Genomic DNA, 12,152 nt, shown 5'->3' with positions numbered 1-12,152 from the left:
CTTCACTCAGGACTCAACGCTCGTAATTTATTCTCTGGTTTGACTTATTTTCTGTGCACAACACAAGTTACATCATACTGACAGCCAGCACAGCTGATAAAAGGAGTACTGCATCTTCTTTAAGATATTCACAGATTCAGACATCCCTGATCAATACCTCATAACAATATCAACTTTCCCTTTAGGATTTTCTGCCGTTAAATCAGCCTCTTCCATCTCAAGGAATGTGAGCGGCTATAGGAAAAAAATAACTGATTGGCCACAGATTTTTCAGTGCAGAAATTAAGTTCCCCATCAATCTGCTGAGAGGTTATTACTGAAATTTTATTCAGCGATGCCAAAAAACACAATGCACTCCCCAGCTTTAAACTAGCTGTTTTTCCTTCCAATTCCCACATAGCAGTCAACACAATTTTTAAAAAGGCATAACCGTGAGTCATGGCGCTTATTTTTGTCACCGTGATAACAACGTTAAAAATAACTGATTTTAATCCAAGCCACTTTTACTCAATCAAACTAAACCATGTGTACACCTAACCCAAACCAAAACTGTGTGACTGAGTGAAGCAGGGTGTCAAAAATAATCAGGACTGTCCTGTCCTGTCTATTCCTCCTCCATGTGTCTTGTTTTTCTCACTGCGTGGGGTGACAACCATGCTATGATTGAATTCAGCTTCAGTCATTCCTCCAAAATATGTTTTTTCCTCATTGAAATATCACATCTTAGAGTAAAAAATAAAAAAATCAAGCTGTACTGACTTCAACATTGGTTTAGTTATACTTGGATATCCCCCAAAAGACGCTTCAAGTCATTTATAAATGTAAACTCCACTATGTACTGAGGTAATTATTCATTTTGTGTGCCTTTATTTGTGGAGCCTCGTTTATTCGAAGCAAAACGGCATCATTTAGATGTAATGCAGATGGTGATTACATTGTGGTGCAATTAGAAAATAACTCAGAGTACAATTCCTAGTAGACAGATTCATCATTTATACAATTCTAATCAAACATATGCATCAGTGCCTTGAACCTAAAGAACTGCAATAATATGTGTGTTGTTATCTCTGTTTATAGAAACAAAGTTTTTATGTAAACTTGCTGTAAACAAACAGATTTGATGAGGAAAATGATGATGCAGCCTCTGACAGGAAGGTTTTAAGCCAACCTCTAAGCTTTGTGGCGTACCGTTCTCATATTCAAATAAAGTTCTATGCAAAATAAATCTGATTTTGTTTGGCGAGATCACCAAAAGTTGAAGGCGGACGAATATGTTTTTGCTTGTGTCTGTGTGTGCGCATGTTCATGTGCTTGTAGGTCTGTCTGTTACCAAAATATCTCATAATCCACAGGACAGATTTTAATTCAACTTTCAGGAATGAGTCATTGGATGAACATTTACAACTGATTAACTTTTGAGGTCCATCCAGTTCGAGATAGCCACAGCTAATTGGCAGTAGCCTACACGGAAACGGTTATAACTCAGTCAATTTAACAGCTATGTATACAGCCAATATGCATTCATTTAATGCTAGGCTTTTACTTTGTTTTCACAGATTCCCATAGATTATTCATGTGGCAGCAAGTGCTCTCAGTTTGATTCCTTTTCATTGTTTCAATTTCCCTTATCTCTCAAATCAGCTCAATTTCAAACACTCCAAACAACCCGAGTTAACCCGCAAATAACTGACCACACAAAAGCACCTTTCAGAGCAGGGACTTTATTAGTGTTTTCCTGCTGAAATCATAATAGGGCTCAGACAATCAAGCTTGGTGTTAAGTAGAGCAGCGGTTTTAATTTCCCCTAAGATATGAATTTTTTATAGACCTCCATAACCCAACACAGCAGGAACTACAGCTATAATGGCTCACTATTACAATGACAATTTGCAACTTGTGTCACTAATTGTATGTTTACAAGCTGCTGAAAACATACAATGAGCTTCTTTATCTCCTGGAATTTATTATAAGTCTTAAAGGAATATACCATACATTCATATTAGATTAGTAGTGACATCCACACATTATCTCAGTAACCCTTTAAAAGTTTGTAGGAAAACCAGCTGTTTTAAAAATCTCTCTCTAAAATGGTAGTAACTTTGAATATAAGTACTGTATATAAGTTGACAAATAGAACACAAGTTTTGTGGTTTTGTGTTAAAATAATGTAAAAGATAGTTGTGAAAATTCTGGTAGGAGAAATGCACCAATCAAATAGGCGGTTGACCGAAATCTTCAGACAATTTTCAGTTTGACGCGCTGCTCCAAAACTGCGAAATTTAATTGTTTTGTTTTTGTCCATAAATGCATCACAGCTAAATCCAAAAAATCCAGTGTTTTTCTCTAGCTGTGAACGCTTTACAGCCAAACTCTAATTTGTGCTAAGAATACCATGTCCTCCATGAAGGTTTGTGGCAAAGACGATTGTAATTTCTGTATGTTGTCTAGAAAAATGTCAAAGGTGTAAAGAAAAAGAAAAGGCCGCTTTTCTACAGAGGCACAGTATGTCTGCAGCTCATTTTACCTCTGAGTGACTTATGAGCTGAAGATTTCCATTCAAGAAGCAGCTGCCACTTAAACACGGGACATTTTTAAGTCCAGCTTTCTATGAGACCCATAATTTGCAACCATGAGAAAATTGAAATAAATGTTTAATAGTTTAATTGCTATGATCACCAAGCTGCAATTTGTTAATATAAAGTTACAATAAAATAAGTGAAGAATCAGTCTAACATACTTTTTTTTATAATCTGTTGGACATTCCTGCAACTTCTTTTAAACTGTCTTGTTATACGATGCACATTTAATGTGTGCAAAAGATTAACAGAACAAAGTTTTAAGGCTGGCTTATAAAAGAAATATGCTGGAATGACGTTTCTATATTGTTTGATTGTATAAAAAAAAGTTTGCACTGACTGGTCTGGAGTCTTGTTGAGTTAGTTCAGATTTTTCAGACTAATAGAAATATTTTTTATTAAATCAACCTGCTTTAAAAGGTATTGGGTTTGGCATTTTATCAAACAAATCAGCTTGGACGGAATCTTGTCAAATCTCTAGTAAAAATAGGCCTAAAAATACACATTCACCTAAAACGTCCTTTTTTTCTTGTGATTTTCCTCCTTTTACTACCTGTAGTGTCTAGATGTAATTACTTCGTGGAGTTCACTTATTAAAAGACACACTGGACGTGTCTTTCTGTCTTTTATTCCTTTTCAGAAGCACTCATTAGTAGGAGGAATAGCATAGATATTGTCTAAAAATCTGCTACCTCTCTCCCTTTCTCTGCGCTTCCGTCTCCATTAGCTATTTCTGTCTTCTTCACCAGCCTCCCATAACTGCCAGAAGCATTTGCTGCCCACACGGCTGCTGCAGCGGTACTTTTCTTGATCCAACCTCAACCAGATTCCCAAATCTAAACCGCCATCGTCAATAATTGCGAGTTCTCACAACCCAGACAAGGTTAAAAGGGTCGAGTGATGGGAACAACAGAAGATAAAGTGCTGGACTGCAGTTATGTAAGAGCACAGAAACAAACTAAACCCATTTAGCCTGTGAATGTCTTTTTAGTGTCTCTCTGCATCTTTTTTTTCCCTTTCAATAATTAGGATCTGACTATGCTAATCTGACCCAGACCACACTTCAGTCTCTCAGCACTCCCTCAAAGTCTCCTCTGACTCTGCAGAGCTCAAGTCTTAAAGATAAAACAGAAACCAAATAATAATTGGTGTGCTAATTATTGCTTGCTGAGAACAAGATTAGAGGGATTTCAAATAAAAGATGCAGCATGCCCATTTCATTTTCACAGAAATGCCGTGAAGCTGACCTGGTCTCGCTGTTCAGGAAATAGAAAGTCTCTGGCCTGAACTCATAACTCCAGCTGTCTCACTGGTCAAGGTAGAGTGGTCTTTGCTGGTCTCAGTTTCAGGACCTGAACAAAAGCTGTGTGGGACACTGACAGCTTCTAAATGATAATATGTATTTAATAATGTATTTTCCTGACCCGTATTTCCCTGACAAACAGCTGACGCAGCCTGTTGATGCGGCATCACGCCACACAAATAGTTTTAGTAGCTAAATTGAACCATTTTTGGTCAAATTAGCAAAACAGCAGGCTGCCATGTCTTCAACTAGGCATAATCTATTTTTGCTGTGATATATCATGTTTGAATAACTTGTGAAGAGGTCACAGAATCTGATTTCTTCCAACTGCAGCCAGAAGAAAACCTGTTAGGTCTGCCATTTTGGAAAGAAGCGCAAAACACAGCATGTAGCTCCTACACTTGTGCTAAGTTAGGGTTAGCAGCTTGATACTTTCTTATTTCACTTGTTCATCCCAACTTTAACAAATCAGATTGGTTCCTTCAACATTCTTTGATGTTCCAGTGCTGCATGAGCTCTCCTTCATGAAGTGAAAGATGGTGCTCTGCATTATTGTCTTGTTTTGCTCATAATATGCCATGTACCTCATAAAAACAAATTTTTTTTTATGTTATTGCAGTGGCTGCTCACTGTTGCTTTGCAAAAAGCTCTTCAGTGTGCCAGGTGTTTAAATTAAACAAAAGGTCAGGGGAATGTTTTCCCTCAGTTTAAGAATTTGTGCCCAAGGATTTGCGAACACGGTTCATTCTTTAAGAGAACAAGCACTGTTTGGGTTTGAAAAGATTGAACAAATTATCACTCCCAGGATCAATAACTTCTAAATAAACCAATGTTAAATCACAAACTTCATATCTCTTCAGTGTTAGGGGAGTAGACAACATGCTGCAGCCAAATTTTAATCTAAACAAGTCAGACTTTCAGCTGGAAACATCTTAGAATCCATCAACAACAAAAACACCCACCCGTGACCCCACCCTACACAACCCTGAACAAGATAAAGCAGTTGTCAAAAATGAATTAATGTTTATAGAATTAAAGGCTTTTCCTTAAAGGGGGACTTTACCACAGACACTGAAGCAATCTGGACTTCCATCGGACAACTTTTGGCATAAATACAACCAACCAGTCATCCATTTTTTTCTGCTTATCCGTGGTGCAGAGGCAACAAGTACATGAGGGAAACTCAGACATTCCCTCCCCCAATACTCTCCAGCTCCTCCTGGGGGATCCCAAGGCGTTCCCAGGCCAGTGAGTTCTGGGTCTGCCCTGGGGTCTCCTCCCAGTGGGATGTGCCTTGAAAACTTCCAAAAGGAGGTGGCCAGGAGGCATCTAATCTGTTGCCTTAACTGACTCCATTACATACGGAGGAGCAGCGGCTCTACTTCAACCCTAAAACAACATCAGGAAGCCCCCTGTGGACCCAACACCTCCGGGGAGACCCGTCAAGGTTGCATGTGAGGGCCTTGGGCGTTTTGATCCCTGGACACACAGACTGACTCTAGGTACAAACACAACAACAGATTTTTTTTTTTTTACATTTACAGATCATCAGTAAAAAAAAAAAAAAAAAACTAATATTAAAAGGAAATCCTTATCCAATAACAGTAAGATACCATTTATTTTGATTATCTTCAGAGTTCTATTTGCTCCTAAAGGCCACCGAACTTGCTGACGTGTTTCAACGTCACGCTGTGTTTCAGCTGATCATTTTATTCCAGATCTCACACCTCGAGGGAAATTGATGTGGCAGTTTTTTGAAACAGGAATTTATTTGTCAAGTCCTTCTCAACACCACATCTCTGTCCTTCTCTGTGACACGTTGTGTCTTTTCTTTGGCCCCTCCTGCGTGACCTTTCAATTCTGTCTTGATTTTGATGGGATCTTTTATCATATCCATCTTTGGATATAAATATACAAGCAGCTAAGTAGAACAGGGTGATATTTCTCCCTTTGTGTCTCCTGAGAGTGTAAATCTAAGTTGCTTGCTTTCCAACACTGTGGCTCACAGTTAAACAGAGAATAAAAATACCTTTGTTTCCAAGTCTGTTAATTACCGCTCTGTCTCTCTCCTCACTCTCAGAGTTTGTCTCAAACCACTAATAAGATTCCAGTCCATTAGTTTTGAAATTAATTATACATTTCCTGCTGAATGTGAATGCCACTAATATTAAGCAGTTATCTCTGCCTGCTCATGTGCTGGCTTAATAATGAGTCTCTTTTGCACTTTGCCATAAGGCTTTTTTGATACCTGACATTTACACCTGGCCTGTTTTTTTATTGCAGCATCCACAAAACAATTATAGAATATTACACAATTTTAAAATGTGTTTCTGCTAATGCGCCAATTAGCTTTCAGGAAATATTTAATGCTTGTACCTCCAGAGCTGATTAATCTTTGAAGCCAACTTCATGAAAGATGGCTGCCACAGCCAACTGATTGTGAAAAAGCATTGAAAATTGCCATAATTCAGACAGTTTAATAGATATTGTATTCTTTTAAAATAATATTAGACCTTTATTTTATCATTTTAAAGATGGGTTTAGGATTTGACCTCTTGTTTTCTGTAAGCAGTTTCAATGTAAGACATTTAGAGCCTGGGTAAATAACATATCAGTCTAGTTTTGTTTTAGTAAAGCTATTTGGAAAATAACTAAAAGTATAAACACAACACATTCCTTACAACGTAGCATTACTGTCTCACTGGGAGCCCAGCAAATAAAGACAACCTCTGAACATCTGATAGACATTTCCAAAGTCTGCTGTTAGTTGTGACAACAATGTTTACAGCAAGATGTTCCCAGAACTTTATCAACATCTGTAACAAGTTGTCTTTTGTCTGAAAGAGAAATTCATTGAACTTTCAGAAAACACAACCTTTTGGTCCCTTTAACAACATTCTTTTCTTTTCTACAAAAACTGCTTTGATGGACCGTTAAAGTACTTTTCTGAGCTATTTATAAGACATGTTTATGTTCACATAAATAAAATTACTTGCTGTAGTGTTATATTTTGTATTTGTTTGTTTTTCTCTTAGTTTTGCTGTTATAAAGACAGTATTTGTCATGCTTTTATTTTCAGAAGTGTCGTGTGTTTTTCCACTTTTGTTGTTAAGTTGAAATGAAAAGAAGAAATGTAAAATAAATTTAGCAAGACAAACTAACGTGAAAGTTTTGAGTTAAAAAGCAATAATGATTAAGGAGAGCATCAAAAGTCGTGAGTTGTTACCAGACTGATGGGCAGATTCACTGATTGCGCAGCACAGTTTTTGCGCTCCGCCTTTTACTCAACATTTGCTATTTGCTCTTTCTCAGTGTCATATTCACAAAACAAACTGCACTAATAACATAATAATGCAAACATGTCCATCCAGTTCAGCAGCGAAAGATGCATATATCTGTTCATGAATCTGTTATACCACATTAGACACAAACATGAAGCAACTTTTTTCTTCAACTGTTAATACATCTGCAGTCCAGTTCTCCTCCAACTGCAGAAAAACTTCACAGAAACTTTTACAACAGAAGCTAACATCAACACTAATCAGCGTTTAGCTCATTGTTGCTGTCATTAAATTTAGGTTACTTAGTTAAAGTTATTAATTTAGCCTGAATGTGTTGTAGCTTTGTTTTACGCCACATTATTTTTGCCTTGGATAGCAATGCAGACTGCTTGGTCTGGTTTGTTTCACACTGACCATGTTCCAACGTGGCCAGTTTTCAGTGTAAATAACCATCTGATGCTGAAGAGACACATTGCAAAAGAATATACAATAAAACGCAAACTGCTTTGAAATCTTTGAGGTTGTACTGGTCTAAATAGCCGTTAGCCTGACTCTTCAATGAGAACTGTTGTCTGATTCTCCAAACTATAATCCTTCTGAATGTTGTCTATTGCAGTTAAAATAGTGCTGATAACTACGCCACAGAAAGCCACCTAAAAAAGTCTTAACCATCCCTTTAAATGATGGGATACATAATGCAGTGGTGGTTAGCATTGTCGCTTCACAGCAACAAATCTCAGCTTTGCAAGCCTTTCTGTAAAAACCTTCTGCGTTTGTTGATACTACTCATTACATGTATAAGAGTAACAGGAAAAACAGATTTTGAGGAACATAAAACTGCAATATTTGTTGTCAGTGAACTATCAGAGAGGAGAAAGGATTTGTTTGCTGTCATGCTAATCTGTTTGTGGACCATCTCAGAAATTGTCAAGTAAGAAATCAAGGTTGATTTAAATCTTATTGAACCCAAAATATTTGCTCAGAAGCAAACCACTGACTAACTAATAAGGTGTCTATTTCATTGTTTTTCTGTATAACTGATTTATATTTTCAGAGGCTCTGAAACATGAGCAGTCACTTTTGTTTTAATGATAAATTGTGCATCTTTTAATGGATGAACACCTTCCTGGAATCAATTTCGAAAGAGTCCATATATCTCTGAAGGATAATGTGTTGTGTGAACCATCTGAGATAATGCAACATGACAATTAAAACTGGAGGCTGAGCTATAACTTTCTGCTAATAAGCTCGGGCTATTGATCGGATTCATTTTGACACAGTGGACAGCCTTTAACCACAAAGCACCGTCTGTTTTGAAAGTGGGTTTAAATAGGCCAGCCATGACAGAAGAATATGAAGGAACTTCACATTATGCTCTGTGTGTCACTTTCAGTAAGCGGTACAGTTAATGACATGTAAAAACTGTCCTTTTTACTTTGATCAGGTTTTCTAAACACACTGTTCAGCACATTTTAGCTGTAATCTATTGTTTAAAACAATATCACCAAACTAATATTTTTCATTCATCCTATTCATGATGTTGATATTTTTTTTAAATCTTGTGATTTATTGTTACAATTAATAATAAAACTATTATTGCTGAATCAATAGCTTATACCATTGATGTTACTAAGACGTATTTACAACATTTCATACGCCAGTACTTTACACAAAAAGCTACTGAGGCACTTTCTTCCAGGCTGAGTTCAGTTCTGTTTAACCTTTTCATTAAACCCTTTGACTTGGATGATTCATACACATTCCCTCCCACATTTAGACATCCGCATGGACACACAATCCCTTCCTCCTTACAGTCACCGCTTCAGATTTTAGTTTCATGTCCTGCAGACTCGGCATATTCTAATAACAAACATAACTTCTGCTTAATCCTGTCCTGTTAACCTAAACCTAACATTTGCTCTTGTCTTCACGCTCAAATTGGTTGCTTGTTAAGTCCCGCTCAAATCTTGTTGTTTTTGCAGTTCACTGAAAATGTTTGGGTTCATCAAAAAGGATGAATATAAAACAACAGATCAACATTTCTGTTTTTATTTGGGGTGTATTTATATTTAGATTTCCTAATAAAGCAAAAAAAAAAAATGGCACCATTTGTGTGAAAGCGGACATTTATTTTTAAGTGAGCAAGTTTAAACGCAGCCAAAGACTTCATAAAAAAGACAAAAACAAGGGAGTGGAAAGTTTTTAGTTTGTTCTAGTCAATTTAAAGACAAATATGTTACCTGCTAAGTACGAGATTGGAAAAAGAAACCCCACCAAAACGAATAAAAATTGAATAAGGTTGCAAAAAATAAAATAAAATAAAAAATAAGGTTGCAGGTAAATCCTTAGAAAAAGCAACATTACAAAAAAAGTCAATCTCTGGAGATGTCAAAGCCTTGCAGACTTGATGTCGTTTGTGCAAATCAAGGATTGCAAGTAAATGGGAAGTTTTACTTGTCTTATTTTAAGTCTACCTGTTCTTATATTATTGCTGTATTATTGCTAACATAAACTTTATGTTCTGTAACTAATGGAGCTTTCTTTTAGGCCCTGTCACACACAGCCATATGAAAATACCTGAAAATAACAGCTGCAATCTCAGTCTAGTGTTTCATACTCATCTCTTGATGTGAAACTCAAACGTTTTCATTGTGTGGTTAAAGTAACGGAGTCGACCCCGCTGCTCCATTAGTTTTGGAGAGAACTGTTCAAGACTGCTCTTCCATTCCCAGAAATTAGACTGTTTCTGTGTCTCTAAAAGGTATAGATCCCCCTAGCTTAACTGTGCAAACAGGTTTTTATCTCTAAAACACGAGTGAAGCAAAAAGAAGCCTCTCAAACTAAAAACCACATCTGTCATGTCATCATGAAACCACTTCCACACACAGACAGTGAACCATCTTTTGTCCTCCTTGTACCAATAAGATCTCCCAGTAAGACCTTTGAGATGTGGGATGACGCATATCGCTACAAGGGAAACGACAAGAGGAACTCCTCACTAAACAGCATGTTTCAGCTGATAAAAAACCCCCAAAGATAATAGCTTCCTGTGAAGCTTGGCAGTAAAAAATGAAGTGAAATGTGACATTTTAATCTCCAAGCTGATGTGCGAAAATGAGTTTCTAGTGAGTTTTGAAGAATTTTCATTGCCTTGTTTTTTTAAAAGGTGCTCATTACAAAGCATGAAATCAAACATAAATCTGAACTATATCAAATAGTGCAGCTTGAAAGATTTCACTTCTAGATAACAAATGAGTTTCTGAAATGCGGGTCCACACCCAATATAAACAAAGCACTTGGATGAATCCACCGAAAACCACATGGAAGCTTAATGATTGACCTACATTGAGTTGGCTTCAGTCTGTGTGGGTAAACACAATCATAGAACCTCAGAGAACACATTTAGGTGGAAATATAATCGTGAGTCTGCTGCTAAACGCGAAGGAAAACAGGAAGACTAAGTAAGACAACTGTTAGGAATAAATATCGGGGATCAACCAGGGCAGCAGAGCGCCATAAAGACAGAGCTCGGCTTTCAAAAACATTGCAGCTTTTGCAAAACTTGTGCTAGACTGGTAAGTTTAATGTTTGCCCTTTTTTCAGTCACTTCAGCTGTTTCTGTACGTAAACAAACTTATGGTAGTTGGCATCCAGTGGCAAATTTAGCTTACTAATTTTTAATTTGACAAACTAACCATCAATATAAGAAAAATACTGTGCAGATAAAGTTTATTGCTTTAGGATTCTTTCTATTTTCTGTCCAGTTTCAATGACATTTCCTTTAACTGAAAAAAACTGGATCAAAGTACTTGTGTATTGGTCAATTATCTGCAGTAGCTTGTCATATTGCATGCACTGTTACAATAAGTGTAAGTTAATTTAATGGGTGTGGCAGACACGAACCCAGTCATTTTGTTGCTCATTTAACAGTGAATAATGAGGCACAGGCTGCGTCACGCTGACATACGTTCAGGTAAAAATCTCCTCCAGCATCAGGTGGTAGTCAATGACCTCGACCTCAGTTCAAAGCCCTGTGCTCCTGTGTGCCTCCTGCACATGCATCAGAAGCTATTGTTACTCCTCATGATGGAAGGGTTTGCTGTCATTACACACCGTCTGCTCCCTAATTCTCCCCTCCAAACCACAGCGGAGGGCGCACATCTGTGGCGTCTCAGTTACAGACAGAAACACACCGAGGCTGCTCCTCATCAGTGTGACCTTGGTCGTGTATGCTCAGGTCACCTCGTGGTTTAAAAAAAAAAAAAAAAAAACACCGGCCGTGGATGAGTCCAGATTGAGCACAACAAGTGCTCAAGTGGCTGTCTCGCGGGCTGTCACCATCCCGCCACCTTGAGTGGATGCAGCACCCCTTCACGGTGCCATGCGATGCTTTTCGGCGCGTTTTGGTGAAAGACACAAAATTACAGAACATCAAAGCAGTTATCATTAGCTTGACGAAGCGACCCCTACACACCCCTTCCAGCGTATACTTGACATCAACACTCAAGGGCGTCTGGAAACCAACGCGAGAGCTTTTGAAAAAGCCTGGGTTTAAATGCTCCAATGGACGATGAAATCTTGTGCTCACCTTTGCTGCTGTCTTCTTCTCTGTTGAGATGCATGACTCTTCTCACTGTGCACTCATTTAGGCTGTATTGCTCTTGCAATAATTGCTGTGCGCCTTTTTCCCCCCAAAGAGTGCTCCTGGTGAACTCTTATTCCAATTGAATTTTTGCTACCCTTTTTGGTTAGGCTGGCACGCACGGACGCGTCTGCACTTCTTGTGCGTCCTCCTCCACCTCCTCTTCTCCTTGTTGGAGCAGGTAGTCTGTAGGTGATGCTGAGAGTCTGTATCACTTTCTCCCTGTGTGTAGTCTGAGCCCGGAGTCGCTCAAAGGGCTGGTCGCTGCAAAGGTTTAAAGGAGGAGACGGCAGGCAGACGGGCGGGGTGACGTGAAGTCGGTAGGAGGCGAGGAATCCGTGCGCCCTCAG

General features: G+C 38.2%; 1 protein-coding gene across 2 annotated transcripts in view; it reads right to left on the bottom strand.

Moving 5' to 3' along the window:
- The window catches only part of syt7b (synaptotagmin VIIb), a 108,334-nt gene extending 96,182 nt beyond the window's left edge, over positions 1–12,152 (bottom strand). For both annotated transcript variants that reach the window (XM_017439962.3, XM_017439970.3), the window contains exon 1: positions 11,749–12,152. In XM_017439962.3, the coding sequence (XP_017295451.1) occupies positions 11,749–11,782 (34 nt within the window). In that variant the 5' untranslated portion in view covers positions 11,783–12,152. The remainder of the gene's footprint in view (positions 1–11,748) is intronic.

The sequence above is a fragment of the Kryptolebias marmoratus genome, linkage group LG15 (genome assembly GCF_001649575.2).
Source record: "Kryptolebias marmoratus isolate JLee-2015 linkage group LG15, ASM164957v2, whole genome shotgun sequence".
In the NCBI taxonomy this organism is placed as follows: Eukaryota; Metazoa; Chordata; class Actinopteri; order Cyprinodontiformes; family Rivulidae; genus Kryptolebias; species Kryptolebias marmoratus.
Note: the sequence above shows the minus strand (reverse complement) of the source record. Positions and strands in the feature narration are given on the sequence as shown.